General features: G+C 36.7%; 1 protein-coding gene across 2 annotated transcripts in view; it reads left to right on the forward strand.

Moving 5' to 3' along the window:
* The window catches only part of PIP4K2A (phosphatidylinositol-5-phosphate 4-kinase type 2 alpha), a 107,767-nt gene extending 87,440 nt beyond the window's left edge, over positions 1–20,327 (forward strand). For both annotated transcript variants that reach the window (XM_059476547.1, XM_059476550.1), the window contains exons 6-10: positions 1,732–1,770; positions 11,244–11,357; positions 14,848–15,091; positions 16,193–16,296; positions 18,020–20,327. In XM_059476547.1, the coding sequence (XP_059332530.1) occupies positions 1,732–1,770; positions 11,244–11,357; positions 14,848–15,091; positions 16,193–16,296; positions 18,020–18,100 (582 nt within the window). In that variant the 3' untranslated portion in view covers positions 18,101–20,327. The remainder of the gene's footprint in view (positions 1–1,731; positions 1,771–11,243; positions 11,358–14,847; positions 15,092–16,192; positions 16,297–18,019) is intronic.
* The last annotated feature ends 347 nt before the right edge of the window (positions 20,328–20,674 follow it).

A 20,674-nucleotide genomic window follows, 5' to 3' on the forward strand; every position in this document is an offset into this window, starting at 1 on the left:
TCAGTAATATTGGCAGCAGTTGTTAGCAGAGAAAGTTTGTTTTTTTTAATTTGAGAGAACTGTGACTTAGAGCATCATAATGTACAGATGCATTAAAAAGGGCATGAAAGCACAACAGAAAGAAAAAATAATTATATACACTATGTTCTTAACACTGGTGTCAACAGCTCTTTATGTTATTTACCTCTGTGAATGCTTCTGTAGTCTGTTCAGTTTGTCCAGCTGGACAGCATTGCTTTAACTTCTCATGCAATTCAAATTTAACATCAATATCATATTCCTCAAAACAAACTCCTTCACTGAACAGATTTATAGTGACACTGAATTTATTATAAATTACTTTTTCTTGATATTCTTTGCTATGTCATCTGCAGTTGTAGATTCAGAGTCCTTTTTTGTACATTAATATTTTTGACACCAGTTTAGAACTCACTTTGTAGCAGGAGTCTTACCTCTGTAGATACAAGGAAAAAAGACCACAAATTAGCATAGGATTTCAAGGGGTTTTTGGCCATGGATGCATTTTGTTAAAATTATTTCAATGTAATTTTTTTACCAAATGTCAAATTTGACATCCTCCCTAATTTTTTCTATTGTGACTCTTTTTTCCTTTTCCTTCAGTTTGGTTTTCACTTGATCTTTTTTCTGGCCTAATAATCTGTTGGAGCACAGAATGCAATATAAAAGATTTCTCCTGAGTAAAGTGAAATGTTAGGCTTTTACCAGGCTTTATTATCAGTTAAGAATAATTCAATGAAGTCCTTGCTTCAGGGCCATACATAATCTGGCCCATATATCTTTTCTCTCCATCACTTCTGAGTTTTCTAAGTTTCTTTCTATAAACAGAATAAAACATGCTATAAAAGGGTGTGGTTGGGGATCCTCACATTCTTTAAGGTATTAGGACTCCACTCCAGCACTTCTTTACCCAATGCTCACCCTTTAACAAACAGCAGAGTTAATTTACCCATCCTTCAATGCCCAGTTACCATATTTGTAGTTATTTCTTGCAGTGCTGTTACGTGATAAACACGTGCTGGGCATTTAAAAGTGTGGTCTTGCTCCAAGAAATTTTTAAGGAAACATATACAGTCTTCTTTTTTGTCAGCTCCAGGTCATTCAGAAAGCACCATATTGCTCACTAGTTTTAATCAAAAAACTAAATTTAAAAAGAAAATCCAAAATGTCTTTGGCAAACACTGTAAGTCCTGTGAATGCACAGTTGGTCTCTTCTCTTTTTACTCCATGTTGCTGTGAGATGCTTTTTTTCTTGTTTGTACTTTATGATCTTTTAAATACTTTTTGTGTTTATATTGTGTGACATCCTTTTCAAATGTGTGTTACAAATGTTCAGACAGTTAGACTGAATAGGCTAGTCCATACCCATACAGCTAAATTGGCACCAAAAAAAAAGATGAGAAGTCTGCCAAGCAAACTGAACTTCCAGCATGGTACACTCAAAATGAGGATGAGAGATGAGGAAAAGCTCCAAGAATTAGGAGGACAATAGAAGTAGAGCATTTTAGGATTTAATCCATCTTTCTTCTCTCATCTTCTTCATATAATTGCAGCAGTTCAGCAGTCCTGGACATTCTACCTACCATATCACCTTTCTTTAAATCATTTCTCAAGTTCAAAAGGATACAGTTCATCCTCTTTTTGACCTGTTATAACATTTTCAAATTAGTTTCTGACATATGCACATTTTTAGATCCATTTTTTCTGTTTCAGGGCTCTACTGTGGCTCGAGAAGCCAGTGACAAAGAAAAGGTATGGTGCATTTCTGTTTCTTTTTCAATTAATTAACCTTCTAGCCAGAGTCAGAACAAACATAACCAGTGCTGTTCTGATCCTTTCCTTTTTTTCTGCCATATTCTTCCCTCTTGAGTTCTACCTTATCCCTCCCTTATCTGTCCTCTATTTCCTGCAGACCTTTGAATATTGGTTTGCAAAGGTGTTGTAATTTCAGAGGTAAGTGAACCAATCCTCTACCTCCTCCTTTTCCTTTTGTCTTCTCTTAGTTTCTTCAGGGCCTGCCTTGTGCTAGGAAAACATCTGAACTATGTTCCCTTCTCTCCTTCTTCATCTTCTTTCTCTTCCTATTTAATATTGAGATTTATGAATACTCAAGTAATGGAAGTAATGGAATTATGTGATGGGACACCCCTTCTAAACTGAGTGCAAGGATGAACCAAACCTTGAATTATAAGAACCCTTGGGTATGTAAAGCTCATACAAATAAGCAAGTGACTGAAGACTTAGATGTACATGTAGCTGTAATGAGAGACAGTCTCCCTCAAATTCTGGGCTGAAACTTTGCTCTAAACAGAAATAGATTGCTTTATTTTTCTTCACCTCCAACTTCAGTTCTTTTGGAAAATTTAATGTTCTCAGTTTTTCTTTGTGGTTTTAGCAAAATAGCCAGATGGCATTTTAGGAGAGGTTTCTCTGGAGATTCTACAGATAATTGGAAGTGTAACATAGTCTCCATCATCTGAGACGTTTTAGATTTCAAATTTGGGCAAGCTCTAACAACCCATGGCCCTTGTTTTCCTAATTTGTTCAAGCACATTCCTCCTGAATTAGCATGAGCTCATTCAATAGTTCTCTTAAGAGACTTCATTTTCTGTTGTTCCCAAATTTCATTCAGATCATTTGTTTTTCTCCTAAGCAGTAGTTTTGCCATACCTGCCTCTCTGAGGCTTCTACAGTTCACACAGCTGCACTAAAGGAGTAAGGGACGTGCAGTAGCTGTCAGTTCTCACTGCATGAAAAACTCTGTGCAGGTTTTTTCACCTTTCCTAAGGCATGATGGAACACTTAAAATTCTTCTGAGCATTAGGCAGTACCACAGCCCCACCTGTGAGCTGCAGTTACCATTGCCAGCAATAGCTCTCTTCTGCTGTACCAGGCCCTCGAGATCATATCTTGAATGCTCTCTTTTCTTTCTTTTGTCATCTGTTTTTGTTCTTGTTTAGTGGCAACTGTAGTGTTTTAAATGTGCAGGAAGTAACCCTTCAGTGTCTTAGAAACAATACCTCATGTCACTGAAAACCTCTGCTGTATTATTAAAATAATCTGATAGAAAGGATGACGACAAATTATTTGGATTGGACTGCTTCAGGTTGCAACATAAATGCTTGGACTAGTAACATAAAAATTTAAAAATATTATGTGTGGTCACTATACAGGATCTGATACTATTCAGATGTTTAGCAAAGTAGTTTTGAGCAATCTCTGGAATATGGCTCATAATAATAGATAGATTAATAATAGTACATGTATATTGTAGTTAATACATTGAGTGAGAACCTTAAAGAAACAGTGCCTTAATTTTGCTCCTTTGTAAGTTCATGGCAGAATTACTATAGAATTTGCTATAGATAAAATGAAACAAATGTGTGTTGTTTTATATAACCGCATAAAACAATTATGCTGTAAATCTAATGTGAAATCATAACTTCCATGAGGCAGATAACAAAAATTCTTATCAACTTCACATCTAGAACTTTTCCTTTGATTGTGAATACTTCTCTGAAAATAATGTATAAAAGCCTTATCCCCCTAATTCTTATTGCGCTATTTTAATGGTGTGATTTCTTGGGGATGGAGCTGCACAAAGGCTATGGATGTTGTCAGCACACAGTCTGAGACTTTGGAAGCAGCTTTCTGTCACTCAGCATTCCCCTCAAAGCCAGTGCAATGCAGCATGGAAGTGACAAGCTTGCATTCAGAAAAAAAGATTGCTAAGAAAGGAAATTATTGGGTAGCCTTCTACATTCATAGAGGGAACATCATTTTAGACTTTGAGACTCTTAGGGATTCAAACAAGGGAGAATTAGTATTTTGTTTATTTCATGGGTTTTGTTTAAGTTCTGGAGTCTGCTGTTTGATTTGAAAGGGCCAGGATACATTTTCCCTGTGCATTGGAGATGTTCAGAAGGTTTGTCATCACTATGATCTGAATCTCCTGCAGTAGGCATGACAACAGATTTACTCACTTAGAGTACTCAAATCTAACACACAGCTTTTAGGTTTAGATAAAAAGGGTGTTGTATATTTATATGAATAGACAAGGGAAGTTTGGTTCTGAAACTCTGAGCAGTGCCAAAAAGCTGCTGTCATGAGAGGTATCTCTGCACATGTGCCACTGATTCCAGGGCCTGAGGACTCTGTTGACCTGAATATGTAGATGATCCATTATTCCTGAGTGGCAAGTGGAGCCCTGTAGCATGGTTTTTTACTTCCATTTTTTTCTTAAATAGATGTCAGTGTTTCAAACTTTTTCTTGTCATCTGTGAAAATCTCAAATCAATCTTAAGATTTGAAAACAACTAGAAAGGTTTGACAAGGAGGGAAGGAGGGAAGGTGTTTTAACAAATTCCCCAAAGAGATTTTGGTATCTCCTATCATAGAACAAATTGCCCATAGGGATTAAACAAAACCAGACAATCTGAAAACCTGAGCTGTGTAGTAAATTATTAGCTAATTTTTAGCCAGATGCAAGCTAAATAATCAATTTATTATTTTTATCTTGAAATGACATTACTATTAATAAATTTCAATTAGTGGCAGTATAATTAGTTATTGTAACTGTATGGCTATTCACATGTGAGAGTAATAAAGGAAGCTTTTGGTACTAAAATGTATGGCTAAATTGTCTGTCAATGTCTGGTTTTTAAATGGGCTTTTAAGTCATTCATATCAAGTTTCAAATTACAACATTCAAGTAATCAAATGGTTTTCAGAATATTAAGCATGATATATTTACTTCTCTTAAAGCTGCAAAAGACAGAAAACAGAAGAGCAAGTCTTTCAGTCACATTCTAATGCAGACTGTAAATAAATTACTTTGTAAAGGCAAATTTGGTGAAATTTCTGTACTTGAATCTTCTTCCTATCAAACTAAAAGTTATTTACTCAATTAATAAAGAAGAGACATTATGCAAAAAGATTTAATGGATAAGAAATCAGAGAAAATAGTATAATTCTTCATTAGCTTAGTAGTGTAAAAGAGATATTACTATTCAAACATGTTTTAAATCAGTTTTTTAGGATGAAAAGTTGCCTGATTGAGAGTGGTACTTTTCCATCCTGTTTGCAGTTTACCTTCTGTTTGACTGTCATCAGCTGTTTAATATCCTAACATATGGATGAGCAGTTCCAAAACTGTCATTTCAATGTTTTGTGATAATCAGTGCAGAAACAAGCACCAATCCCTTAAATTTCACCTTAACACACAATGCCTTTCATTTGTGTTACAAATGATACTTTTAATAATAAAGACATCACTTTCTTGGCAACATGTATCATAACATACAGGTACAGATGCCTTGGATTTTAAAAGAACAGGATGTTTCAACAGTTGTCAAATTCTGACAGCTGCTCCTTTTGACCTTTAGGGCTTTACTACTCTTTTTAAAATTTTTATTATTTTAACAGTGGACATTTTCTATTCATTCTTGGGACAATTTTGCCCTCTCAAGTGAAATGAGGATAATGCAGAACTCCCCAGGCAGTCTAGCTGCTCACAATTATGCCATACTTGCAGTACAAGATCAAATTAGCAGTAACAGCTGAGTCTACTTGCACTGATAAAAGAATCTAAGCTCTTGCTTCTGAGTGAGCAGTTCAGAAAGAAATTTGAAGAAGAAAAATAAATCCTAACTGAACTGGTGCCCACCACATTTCATCTTTCTCAAGCAATTTCAGAGATTATCATGTGTTTTTAAATCAATCTAAAACTGGTTGCATTGCCACCTCTGTAGTATGTGCTGTTTCATAAATCACCATTCATAAGTGCAGTAAAATTATAGTCAATACAATTAAATAAAGGATTTTCTATTCAAGTTTCTTTTGAGAAAAAGATTGCCATAGTTGATAGCTATGTTACATCTAAATTAAATTGTATGCAAAGTACATAGCTGTGATAATTAGATTGGAAGTTATCACTGGATGTTAACTTTGTGTTTAACTTTATATATTACAGCATATAGTAATTAACTGATTTCTGAGAGGAAAGTATAACCTAAGGAAGAGGGGCTTTAGTAGAGGAAGTTAGGAACAAGATCATTCAGTCTTCACTCAGGTTTTTTTACTTTTCGTGTCACTATGTAAAACATTATTTAAGGGAGATCATTCCAACATCTGACCTGTTTTTTCCTGCTGTTTTAGAATTACTAATTTCAGAACATTTTTGTACTTTAATTAGTGATTTCAGTCCACTTTTTGTGCTGATCTCACACAAGAGACTTGTGAAGTGTCTGACACTTATCTGTGAAATAAATCTAAACATTGCAATGTACAGATATTATACTTTTCAAAACATCATACTCCAAAGATAGGGAGAGACATTCAGGGTTTTGATTTCAGCATTTAGCCTTATTGTGACACCAACCCCATTACAGTTTTTCAAAATAAATCACTAGTTTCCCCTTGTATGGTTTTGAGGGGTGGGAGTGTTTTGTTTCATTTTTGTTTAGAAGTCTGCTTTCCATATGTTAAAAGAATTTAAAAAAATAACAGGGGAATTTTGTGTTGCATTTTATATGTTACATGTTCATTTTGCAGCAGGAAGACATTAATGCTAGGGATAATTCTGGATGCATTTCCTTGAGCATTGAAAAGACAGTTTCTATTTTGGTACATGCTTGAGTACTTAACCCTTCTACAGCATCCTGCACAATTCTTTTTTTTCTCCAGAAAATGCTTGTTGTACTGGCTAAAGTCATTCCAGTGTTTACCCTCAAACACTATTTTGGGGTTACAGCTGTATTTCCACTGCCTTTTACAGACTTGTAAGTTGAGCTGCAGACACTTCATATGGGAGCCCCTGTCTAGGGCAAGGCAATTTGTACAACGAAAGTTGGGATCCAGCTCACAGAACTATTGGAGGCAAGAAACTGAGTAATTCTAAAGGAAGTTATTCTTCTCTCTTGTAGATCTAGTGACTCCAGAGTTTTGATTCAATTCAAAATCACCTGTTCCAAATTATTACAAACTATATTTAGTAGTATAGCCTTTTTTTCCCAAACACTGCCTTCCATATCTGCTGGTGAGCCCAGTACTTTAAAAACAAAGGTGTATGTGGGTAATTTGCTGTTAAAAAAGCCCAGGGTGTGGACCTTCACTCTTGGCAGATGTTTTACATAATTTTCAAAAGTTATAAGTTGTAAGCCAAATTTTTCCATGATTAGCTGCATGAATAATGTGACTTGTGGCTAGTTCCAGAGGAAAAAATAAGGCTGCTATGCAACATTTCTCCTAAAATCTAAATCTTGTCTTTGTTAGATAAGAAATTGCTGCCAAATCATGAGGACAATTAGTCTTTTTTCCTTTTTCAATCACTTATTTGGAAACTTACCTGACCTACAGCTGTTTTATCAAGCTGCTTCCAAAATTGCCAGCATTAATGTTAGCTGTGACCATTATTTTTGTTGTCATGAGGTATGCAAAATCTCTTTGGGGGAAACAAAACTGCTAATATTCATTTCAACTCATTAGGATAGAATGCTGAATTGAGATGTCCTAAGAAATAAATAAAAACTGTTACCATGTTCATAGAAATAAAACTTCACCTGGTTCTTACATTTCAAGGGTTTTTTTTAAACTCAAAACAGTATCAGCTCTTACACTATACTTTTATTTTGAATGAGGCTTTGCACATTCTGTCATCTTAGTTACTAAGAAATCTTTATTGATTTTTTCAGCCTTTCAAAGGCAGTGAAATCTTCCTGCCATTAAAATTCTCTGTGACCATGGCAAACTTTGGAATGCAAACCTGAAGTGTGCTGATAACATGCTTTTTTAATAGATATTTTATATTTGTAAAATCTCTTGTGCCTTTCTTGCATCTTTAAGTAGGAGATTAAAAACAGTGGAGGTGGTTCAGAAAGAAAATCTATTATTAATTTAGTGGAAGTAGTTAGATGCTCATCTCCTGTGCAGCTCTTAAAATATTTAGTTCTTTAATGACAGTAATATGTTCATTATAATGAATTACATTCTAGGAGAATCATTTTCCAACAAGGATTTTGCTTCATTGGAAATATTTGAGACATCATAAAAAATTAACCATATCAATTGTTTCATTAAAGCAAAACCTCAATTTTTTTCAATTCAGATAATACTCTAAACTGCCACAATGTGATTCTATTTGTGTTTATTTCAGCATGTAAGAAATTACATAGTGGGATTTTTCAGCATGAACGAATGTGTTATTAATTCAGCATAACTACAAGAGCCCCTCCTAGTTGAATATTTCATAGGCTTTGGTTCTTAAATTCACAAATCAATTTTAAGACAAATTTCATTTAAAGTGCTACTAGAAGCACTTCTACCAGTGTCTGTCATTAGTAATATGTGGGACTTCACCAGTATCCTGGGACTATTCAGTTTCAAATAAATAAGGAGAATAATATTGCCTAGTACACCAGAAAAAGGGGTTTGTCTAGTAGCACCTAGAAAGAGGGAAGAGAATAGGCTGGGAGGCATCATGCCAATAATGTAGTGAGGGCAACCACTGACACAGGGCTTTTTAGTTTCATTTGCTTAGATGGGATCCACTGCTTTTACTTTGTCCTTCTTCTTCACTTGCTTCAGAACTGCCTTTTAACTTGCATGGTTCTACACTTGCCAAGTCTTTATAACTATGGGTATTTGGGTGAATAAAGATTACCTCAGATAAATATTGTCAGAGGGATGATCGTGGTCTGGGGGAACCTGCATCCATGGCAGTGAAGTCTGGCTTTTTGGGAGTGCTGACTCACTGCCCAGAACGCCCTTGGGAGTGCCCCTTGGGTCTTGGCAGGCAAGAACTGCAGCAGATCAGCTTTACTAGTTCACTTCTATTAAAAATAGGTTAGAGACAAGGTTAAAGTGAAGTATGGCACTTGCACAACTGGCTTACCAGCCTTAGCATCTTCCAAAGAAGACGCTGCTTGTAATTTGAGTTTATTTTTGCCACCACAGGACTGTCCTCAGTGGCGAGGCAGCTTCCCCTGGCAGCCCCGCGGTGTGGCTGTGCTGTGCTCTGCGGGCAGCCTGCGGCACAGCCTGGAGGCAAACAAGCATCTCAGCATCTTAACCACAGCACATCCTCCCTCTGTGCTCACCCTCTAGCTTTAAACAGCACTACAGCACTAGCAGGGGGGGGTTCTGTGTTAATGGGTTTGTTTCACTTTAACCTCTGCCTAATTTAATCAATAACTTGGATATACTAGGTGGAAAAATAATCTGGGGGATTTTTTAAAGCGATTTTGCGCTAAAAATAAAGGAAGCTTGGTTTCCTGCATTCTTTTCATTATTGCTTCATCTTAAATTATTTCATCCAAATCTCCTCTCCATTCTTAAGCATCCCACGCGCTGGATTCCATCCTCCAGTGTTGGCAACATCCCTGGATCCACAGTCCTGACTCTGTGCAATTAGCCCTGTCCATGGGACACTCTGCTCAATTGAGTATGGTAATCTCTACAGCTGTTAGCCTGGAATGCTTATCTGATGTTACCCCTGCTCCTTTTTGTCCTAAACCTCTTACTGAGTAGGCCAGAAAGAACATCATGGTGCACTGTGCAGTCATATTGTGGTAAACAGTTGTGGTAAACAATTCATTGTGAGCTTCAGAAAGTGTCCAGCACTGTTTTTGAGTAAAGCAGGAGAGAACTGCTGAATGACTCTGGGACAGATGAATGGTTCTAGCTCCATCTCAGCAGCTTAGGTGTTTGCTTTGTTGGGTTTTTTTTAAATATAAATAGAGGATCACTATTAGAGGGTATTTTAATGTATCAGAGTGTTCTAAATGCAAGACAATAATAATTCAGTTCAGCCAGACTAGGACCTTTTTTTTTTTTTTTCAAACTTCATAGATATCGGGATGCTATGAATTTAATAATGGATTTGTAACTGTTACAATGTTACTAATTTCTCAAGTGGTTTTGAGCAGTTATTGGAAGAAAAGGATCATTTTTCTAAACAAAAGTAGCATTGTGGGATCTCAAGCAATTCACAAATTCTAGGTCAAAAAAATTAATTTGGACAGCTGGGGAACTGAATATTTTGGCCACCTCAGTGCACGCAGCCCAACAGCAAAAAAAACTTTTAGCCATTGTGAAGATCTATAAGGACCTCCCAGAGTCTGCTGTGGTGCTCACATTTTAATGCTGTGCTTTCCAAGATATACCTGTTGGGAGTAGAGGAAAGAAGCTCTCAGGTTCTTTTCCTTGCTGTTTCATAGGAAGAAAATAAACTTCATGAAAAATACCATCTCCAGTAAGATTATAAGCAATGTCTGACTAGTTAAACTTATGGAGGACATTCCTGCAGGCTGTTAGCTGCCTTTTATTCCTAGGAGAAGGACTTTCAGATTAAGGGGAAATTGTTTTATTCAGGGTACTCGCTAGTTCTTGACCATTGACAGTTCACAGGAATTGCAGCACCGGTTGTTCTGTAACATTTTCCTTGTAAAGGAAACCTGTTCTTCCATACTATTGGTTAAAGGTGGGGCAGGGAGAAAGGCTGTTCATTGCTCTTAATGGGCCAATTTTTTAAAAGCTCTGATTGCAGGAGTAAGTATTACTTCTAGCTTGCTTGACCAAATGTCCTGAAGGAACTGCTCTTTTGTTTGTCAGTTTGCTGGGGCTTTCTGAGTAGACTTCCAGTCACTGTCCATTAAAAACAGAGCCTGTTTGAGGTGTTGCTAATCACTTCATGAGGGAGTTGAAGATGAAGGTAATCAAGTTGCTCCAACATCAGGATTATTAATTACATGTTGAAGAGGCAGTGGTCTTCTCTGGCATTTGCTGCTTTTAAGCAGAATTTCGTAATTCAATATTCATTTGATGCTTTCCAATGATTATTTGGTATTAGGCACTTGTGAATATTCACAGTGGTTGTGCAAAATGCAATCCTGTCTGACTTCCTCTGTAAGACCTGATGCAGGCCCTTTGTTATGAGGGATTGTTTTAACTTCACTTACTGCCCGTTCCTTTGACAAATGACATCTTGGAAGAAGCTGGATGCAAATCAGTGTTTGGTGTAAATGTGGTATTGAGTGGAGCTTTTTTCCTGGCTGCATTTGCTGCCCAGGTAACATATTCCTTCTAGGCCGTTCCAGGAGGGGTAAGGTGAGCAAAGAGCTCTGTAGGTGCAGTTATGGAGAGCTGTGTGCCATGGAGGCACCGGGCCAGCAGCTTCACTGCACTCCTCTTTATAATTGTGCTCATACAGGAATTTTGGTTTGTTTCAGGCCAAAGAGCTGCCGACGTTCAAAGACAATGATTTTATTAATGATGGCCAAAAGATTCATATTGATGAGAATAACAAAAAGATGTTCCTTGAGAAACTCAAAAAGGATGTTGAGGTAAGAATGTGCCTGTTCAGTTACATGTAATTAAAATGTGTGGCAAATTATGGATATCCCAGGAAATCATACCTGTAATTCATTAATAAAAGCTCTTGTTTATAAAACTGTAAAAACTGACTGTTTTAAATGAAACACAATTTAAACTTTCAGGAGTTGATCACTGCTTTGCTGATGTGATAAATGGCTTGCTGCCATAGCTGGTTGCCATAGTTCCTGCCTTGATGATGTGATGTTAAAACGCTGGTACTGCTTAGTACTTAATGCTTTACAAGCCTAGTGCTTCCCAATGCCCCTGAGAGAGAGGTGAGTATTGTTAGTTGTATTTTACAGGTGGAGCTCCACCAGAGCTAAGGCCAAATGTGAGCTGTAGTCCATAACAGAGGAGGGGCATCTGCCCTGCTCACAGCTGTGCATGCCCTTTTTGTTTCATGTTAGTAATCCAGTTTTAAATAATTCTAAGTATCACAACAGTAGAGTGCTTCGATAATCTAAATACAGTAATTGGATTCTCATTACCCTAATGTAGTCTTTCATATAAATTTGTATTTTACTTGGCTGAATATAGTAAATACTTGAAAGAAAAGTGTTAATGTATGAATTTATTGAAACATTTTCACTGATTTTGTTCAAATAATAAATATCAGACTAACTTGTTCACACAACTTGCCATTAGTTTGCATAATTTAAAATATTTTTCCTAAACACAGTATTTTGCAGCTTTATACTCAAAAATTAAAATCTGTTTTCAAGTAAAAAGACAGATTTGGAAAAGACTTGGTAGCAAAATGTGTCTGTGACTTAATAAGACTTTCAGCTATTTATATCAAAAGAGCTCTGTGAATTGACTTTCCAAATTCTTCAGATTTTATCTCATTAGTTGTACAAAACAAAATACTGTTACTTTAGAATTTACCTAATAATTTGCTTCTGAGGAAATATAATTTCCCGTCATAGTAACAATGGGAAATTTATGGTGGTGAGGATGATGAAAACATAAATACTTTGTGAAATATCAATGTGTGTTTATTTTATATTTAAAATACTGTGCTCCACTGATTTCACAGCTCTAGAGATAAGTTTATTTGGGTTAAAATTTTGTGCTCTTTTAACATGTACTGCTGTTGCTGACTACTGCTTTTACAGCAAGTAGGTTGTAGATAATATCTTAAGTGTGTGGAAGGAATGTGTAAGATACTTTCTTACCCTGAAAAGTAGGTTGTGTATGATCTATATCATTTACCAGACTGGGAATATAATGGCAGATTCCAGATTATGACTTGAGAGGTTGGTTTTATGGGTTTGAAGTTTATACAGAGAAATGTTTAATATCCATGTAAACCACTAGTGTGAAGTGATCTGGCTCCTGATTTTGACAATGGCAAGCTATTCTTTAACCTTGCTTTTCTTTTGTTGGTTCTTTTTGCCCTTATTAGATAACAGATAGACACACTTTGTAACCAGTGTGTAAAAGCTCACATTTCACTACAATGAGAAGAAATGCACAAAACTTAGTATATGATTATCAGACAGTATTTATAGTTAAACATATCATGGGATACCATTCTCAGCTATATAGCTTTATATCTGTTCTTGTTTTTTATTAATCTTTGTTTCAATATTTCTCTCCTAATCAAGTCCTGTGTCCCCTTCCTATGTTCAAACACAAGTCATTACTGCTGTTTTGGTGTTCCCTTGTCTGTTTTCCCATCTCCTTATTCCATTGCAGGTGTCCTGAGCAAAACTACATATTTATTTTCCATTTAAAATCAGATTTCTTTTCCTTGTGCTGATCTCCCTAAGTCATTTTGTTATTAGCAGCAGCACATTTTTTTTCCAAGAGCCATTCTCTTCTAATTTGTACTCACTGTTTTTTTCCCAAGAGTCCATTCTCTTTCATACTGTTCTGTATTATTATTAGTAGATTTTTTTTCCCTGTATTTATCAAGTAGTGAATAATATGCCTGGAGTTCTTCCACCCCATTGCCTTTGGCCAGTCTCATTTGTTTGTATTGTATATTGTTGTGTGTTATCTCTTCAAACTTAGATCTCTTCCAGTCTTGTGAGAATCTATTGTTTCATTATATTGAAACAAATTATACTGAAATCTTTATAAATCAGTTTCTTCTTCTTCTTAAAACCTCCTCTCAATCTCACAATATTTCTTCCAGCACTTGAATTTACAGTTATCTCCAGCTCATCTCTTTCCTCAGAATCAGATTTTGACAAACTGGAGTTTCTCATTGCCCAGTATTTTACCTTTTCGTCCCTATCACTCTCTCTGTGCCAAAGTCTAGCTCGAATGCCTTCTGTCCTGGTCTGCTCTGACTTCCTTTTTGTAACCACTTAGAGTTTATAAAAACTGTAGCAATTTTTATTTTCAGCCACTTTCTCTGCATACCATAAGCATGGGTTTCACAAGCTTGAAATCACAGTGCTGCTTTTAAGCTGCAGCACAGCTCTGTGCTGCCTGTCCTTTGCCCCCTTGAGCTGTTTACCCCATTTTTCTGCTTTTATACTTTCCTTATTTCCATCCCCCTCTTTCTGCCTTATGCTGTTCTCCTCAACTAAAATTACTCTTTGTTTGTACATATCTCTTTGTACATACTCTTTGTTTGTACATACTCTTTGTTTGAATTTATCTTTCAGTTTCCTAAAATCTCCCATCCTTATTCTTTATTCAAAACCACCCTTTCATTCACATACATGTTTTGCTTTCATGATGTGAATCATGAGCCTGTCACTGTGAAGAGAACACAGCATCATTTCATGTCTTCAGGGTGTGAAACTTCACGGCTTTCCACTGCAAGAATATTTGAACGTTTTTTATGATTCTTTAATAAGACTTAAAAGGGATTAAGAGGTTGGGTTCAGCATCAGATCATAGCATTCTCTACACCTGATAGCACAGAGGCTGCTCTGGACACTGAGCAGTGACAGAGCAGTCCCCACCTCAAGTGCTGTGTGTGGTTTGGACACCCACAACACAAGGCAGTTGTCCAAGGAGGCCAGAGAGGGGGGTGCCACAGCACCAAGCCTGACAGAGTTCAACAAGCATTTGGTCAATATTCTCAGGCACAAGGTGTGACTCTGGGGGACGTTTCTGTACAGCAGGGCCAAGAGTTCACTTGATGGTCATTGGGGGTCACTTCCAACCCAGGCTATTCTATGAATCTAATTGAACTGAAACATGAGTCTGGAGTAACAGTTGTTGGCTTGCAGGCACACTGGTCTTCACTAATCACAGATTTGTTTTCCCTGAGGCTTTTGGAAGAGTGGGCTACAGAATAAGTTTCGGGTAATTTCTGTGCTGCTAATAAATTTTAGTAAAATCAGCCAGCTTTATCTCTTTGCCAGCTTTATCATTTAATCTTCCCTTTGCTCTCTCTCAGAATTGTCTTAGAAGTTATTCTCAATTGGTGACACCTTTTTGTAAGTGGAGCTTATGTTTTTCAGCAATATTGATAGAATGCTTATTATCACTTTCTAGTTCCTTGCTCAGTTAAAACTCATGGACTACAGCTTGCTGGTTGGAATTCATGATGTTGAAAGAGCTGAACAGGAAGAAGTAGAGTGTGAAGAGAATGATGGAGAAGAGGAAGGTGAAAGTGATGGGACCCACCCTATTGGAACCCCTCCAGACAGTCCAGGAAATACACTGAACAGCTCACTGCCTTTGGCGCCAGGGGAGTTTGATCCAGCTATTGATGTTTATGGAATAAAATCCCATGAAAGTAAGCAGTAAGAAATATTTCTATGTTAAGGTGGTTTGATCCTTGCATCAGAATTCTAAAGTCTTCACAAACATGTAAAGGCAAATATAAAGTGAAAAACAGGTTGACTATGTGGAAAAGGAAATTTGCTCTTTGGTAGTAGCAGAAAGAAGAAGATTTCCATAATGCTTAGCTGTTCTGGTTCACCAGTTCTTCAGCATTTAATTCATGGGGTTTTCATCCCTTTCAGAAAGTCTAGTAACTATAATTGGTCTTTTCTGGCAGATAACACTGTTAAACACAGTGTAAAAAGAATGAGAAAAGCAGTGTTCCAAGTTATATTTCTTTTTTTTGGCTGCTTTTTGAAAATTTGTGCAGTCATACCCAATTTCTATGTTGCAACTAAGAAAGTCTTCATAAGGAGTATGTAAGAAGCTTAAAACTGAGTTTAATGTTAGTGTGTAAAATTAAGTATAACTGGGTACCTGTGGCTGTTCAATATAGGAAAGTTACCTTTTCTTTTTGTTTATAAGCATTGACAAAGAGTGGTTTGATTCATAAAGAAAATATGATCTTTAGTTGCACCAAGAGAAGTTTAGGTTAGATGTCAGGAAAAAATTATTCACTGAAAGTGTGATTGGGCACTGGAATTGTCTGCCCAGGGACATGGTGGAGTCACCATCCCTGGACACATTTAAAAAAAGATTGGACATGGCACTCAGTGCCTTGTGTTAGGTCATAGGTTGGACTTGATGATATCAAAGGCCTTTTCCAGCCTAGTTTATTCTGTAATTCTCTGTTGACACAGAAGCATTACCTTTCATATAAAACTTCATAGTTTTTCCACAAAGATTAAATCCATGTTACCTTAACTGAGCCATAATTTCTATTTCTGTATGCTAGCTTTTTGTTTTACACTCCTTTAGGGGATTTTGCATTATATATGAGTTCAGTTAAACTCTGAATTAAGGACAGCTTAAGCTTGTGCTTTTTACACATCTTGATTATGACTGACATTGACCTGTCTTAGCTGCTGATTGAGTTGTACCAAGTCTCCTTTGTTAGAACTCGTTGTTAAGATGTTTAGGAAGTCCTTCTTACTGCCCTGTTTGCTGTTGGCAGATGCTCCCAGGAAGGAGGTGTACTTCATGGCCATTATTGACATTCTTACTCATTATGATGCAAAAAAGAAAGCTGCCCATGCTGCAAAGACAGTAAAGCATGGGGTAAGTATCTGTGTTGGTTTCTTCCTCTTACTCATTTATATTCCTGTTTTTGTTTAGTGCCCTGGTAGGCGACAGTTCAGTAAAGCTAGGAGAGGGGAAATAAATCCTACATTACATACTGAGAGTGGAACTCCTTTTTCAGCTGTGTGCCCAGCTTTCTCACCCACAGAGAACTCTAGTGAGATGCTTTTTAAGACTGTCCTAAATTTGTGAGATTTGCACCTTATTCTTGCAAACAAAGCTGTTCACCACTCTATGAAAGCTGTCATGAATCTAATTTCAGATGCAGGGCCCTAGTGATGGTTTCATTGTTTGGTACAGCCTGCTGAAAGTTACTTCTTCAACATATAACATGGCTCACTCTAGAAGACTTCTTCAGAAAAAAAAGTGCAATTTACAAAATCAGGCATGAAAATTTCATTTACATATTAAATACTCAGAGACTGTTCAGTGAAGGCTTCTGCTTGACTGCCATTATTTAATTTTGACTGAAATTACTGCTTAGCAGCAGACACCGAAGAACCATGGTGAAACAGCCCAGTCTTCCAGATTTATGATTTATGTCTACTGTTATCACTCCTGTGGTGTTTAACATTCAAATTTCATAAACTTCTTAAAAAGAGCATATTCATTCATGAGGCTTAAATCCCTCCTGTGTCTAAGTGTCTAAAGGGTCAGGGCATTGTGAGAAATTTTAGGCAAAGGGCTCTGGGCTTTTTAGTTACAGTAGAGAATGATATGACCTGCAAAGGCCTGTAGGAGGTATTTTTTTGTCTCTCTAAAGCAATGCTTTCATTACTCTCTGCTTTCTGGGCAGCTGAAGGTTGATGCAGATCATATGCAGCCATTATCTGGCAATTATTACTGAACTTTGAAAGTAGCAGACTTTAAAAATTCACACTTCTGGCTTAAATAACAGATAGAAATATTTTGTGAGCAACAGCTATGATTATTGAAGCTGATTGTGCTTAGAACTTACTGCAGAACTTCATTACTTTCATACATTCATTTTGTTTAATTCTCTGTCTTCATCCTGAGCCACATGACACTGAAGTTAATTCATTAATTGCATGCATGCAACTTGTCTCTTTTCTAAAACAGGAAAAATATAAATAAAAACGTGGGTAAGGCTCTGAAAAACTCAAATAAAAATATTAATGAAATCATTACTTCATTGAAATAACAATTGTATGGCTTATTCAGTGAGACCAGATTTAAATGCATAAACATTGAAAAAGTGTTACTCTTACCATGTATTTCAAACGAGGCTGTGTAGCATTCAGATAACAATATGTGTTACACAACTGTTGACATGCCAGGTGTAAGGATGGCAATTCAGTCTTCTCTGTGTGAAGGCACTGCTGCTCTAGGGACCAGAATCTGCTGGTGAATCAGTGGGTAGCATGGCTAATGTGCTGTAAAAATTCATATAGAAGACTGAAGTACAATGAAAGTAAAGAGAAGCATGGAAAGTAAAAAGAAAATTTTTCAGAAATGGATGATAGCTGTCACAGGGATGAGCACTGATTATCAGTGTCCTGCTGTGAAGCCTAAAAAGGCACCAGTGAGATTCTGCTTGTGGGTCACAATTTACAGTTTGCATTTCTAGTCTCTGGTTCTAGAAAACTGAAACATGAAATTTATTAACATTTTCAATGACAAAAACATCAACTAAAACACTGGTTCTTCCTTCTTTCTTCTGTTATCCCAATTCTCTGTATAGGCTGGTGCAGAAATTTCAACTGTTAATCCAGAACAGTATTCAAAGCGCTTCTTGGACTTTATTGCCAACATCTTGACGTAACCTATCATGTTACATAGGACAGACACGAGACCTGGGGACAGCAGCAATGGCTACATTGTAGGGAAAAAAAGGAACTCAGAGAAGCACTCATCTTACAGAAAGCAACCCCGTTGTTTACATCTGCTGGCAAAGATGACTGAAGTGGGGTGGAGTACTCGCTTTAACAGCTGCCTGATATTCCCAGCATAGTTCTAGCTATTTCTGACTCTTTTGTGTGTGCAAAAAAAATTTAAAATAATTTAAATAAATAGAACAGCTTACTCAGAGTGCACTGTGACAGTAATACTCTGATGCTACCAGCTGAAATGGAATAAATGAGCAAAGAGGTGTGGGGTGGGGGTGGGGAAGAGTAAATGCATGTTAAATCTACAATATTGATATCAAACTGTAAACTGTGGATCAGTTTATATTTTGAAAAAGGATACATGACAGTATTCTTCATGATGATGGTGATGGTGATAATAATGAAGACCTTACTGCGAATGTTACACCCTGCACACTGGCACTCCTTAAACACACAGCTGCAACAGCCCTTGGTGCCGGAGGCTTTTCCCATTTGGTTCCTAGCAGTTGGGTTTTGTCCTTTTCTTTCCTCCCTCTCTTTTTTGTCTTCTTTTTCAGCACATTGCATCAGGAAGTTCAGCCTCTCAGACATCTGAGAGCTGGCATCTCTTACCTTACAAAGAGCTAACATCATTCATGCTATGTGTACATTTTTGCTATAGTAAACTTACATTAAGGGAAAACTTTGCTATTTCTCTTTGTTACCTGAAGTTTTCATTTGTTTTATATTCTTGCAATATAGGAACTAATAATGTTACAAGTGTAAAAGTAGCTTATCTGAAGAAGTGCATAGTTTTGGGCAATAGTAGCTCCATCTTCTACCCATCCTGAAAGATGTGCACACTGATAGAAATTCCATTCCCTTGTAATATACTGGGAATTTGAAGTTTAAATGCTTATGTTGTACTGTTGAAATAGCAGTATTTTATTATAGATTATCCCTTGAAAAATGAACCCTGAATTTTACTGTTTACATTATTAGGAAAGCAGGGATATTTCTGAATTTCAGAGCCGTGTACAATATAAGACTTTTGAGTTTACATGTAAAGTTATTTTGCAGTACAAATGAAGTAATGTTTGTCATCTTCCAAGAGGTAATATGCAGTAGTGTACTAAAGTGAATGTCTCGCTCACCTCCATGATAGACTCTTTTACAATAAAATGAGAAAGGATATTCTGGAGGGATTTTTCCCAAGGTTGTCTTTCAGCATCAAAATGACCTGTCCTACCATTTACTCAATTTTGATTGTATAGTACATTGCCTGAAACTGTGCTGATCATGTTTAACTTGTTTAAAATTTTTAAACAACATTGTATTCCTTCTCCTCTTGTATTTTTCCCTGAAAGACTCCATGCTTGAAAGAGACAAATTAACATATGCTTAAAAGTTTATCTACTTATACACTATACACTGTGCTAAAGCTGTGCCTTTAAAATTTCTTTATTGAAATTGTTAGATTTTGTAGGCAACATAAGAGAAGTCAAACCTCCCTCTCATCATTTCTAACTGGGATCAGGAGTGCCAGCATGCCTTCTCCATAACCAGTGTCAGTGCTGCTCAGCCTGCAACTCTGCATAACCTGTGTTGTGGTTCCCTTCAGAGGAGCCCCTGCAACAGCAGCCCCTTAATTACACTTCCAGTGGCCAAAGGCAATACTATCCCTGTTGCTGTGTACTAATTTTTCTTCCTTTCCCCAACCATTCCCACAGGGATTTTTGTTACATTTGACTTAGTGATGTCTGCAGCACTGTAATGTATGTGTATACTTTTGTATTGTATGTATTTAAATACGTTGGTACTGTGGCTTGATTTTTTTTTTTTCTCCTCTCCCTAAACACCCTGGTTGTCTATGTTCTCACCCAAGTTTCGTTTTCTGAAGCTTCTGAAGGTATGAGGCCACAGGGAGACCCTGGAATAAAAACAAGGTACTCAGAGTACATATTTAATTACGGCCAACGAGTGTACATTTTAGACCATTTTAAACATTTACAGCAAAGCATTCTTTTTGTCTGTGTAGCATTTTTGTCACTCACTCTTGTTGATAAACTGTTTATTTGGACAGGGCAAGGAAGACTCATTATTGTGTATGTTAGTGCTTAGATTACACTCCAAACATGAGCAAGGCTTTATAAAATAAAGCATTTTGATGACTCACTAGGTAAATCCTTTGTTCTTGTGTTTCACCTATGGTTTTCATTGCTTACAGATGAATTTTGGATGTTAAATGCCTGTATCACAAAGGAAAAAAAGTAAGACAAAATTTAAACTTGAGATTTTTCACTAGATTTTAACATGCTTCTTCTATGCTTACTTTAAGGGGCTTGCAACATTTACTCTCTGGGGTTTTGGGCTGAGACTGGCTCTGAGAACAAATACTGAGGTTTGTAATTGGCAAATCTGTGGTCTAAATCCTAGTATTAATAACAAAACAGCAAGATCATCCATGATAGTTAATTGATAGAAGGATTGGCAGAACTTTTTTAGCTGTGATCTTATACTAAACCAATCAT

The sequence above is a fragment of the Ammospiza nelsoni genome, chromosome 1 (genome assembly GCF_027579445.1).
Source record: "Ammospiza nelsoni isolate bAmmNel1 chromosome 1, bAmmNel1.pri, whole genome shotgun sequence".
Classification (NCBI taxonomy): domain Eukaryota; kingdom Metazoa; phylum Chordata; class Aves; order Passeriformes; family Passerellidae; genus Ammospiza; species Ammospiza nelsoni.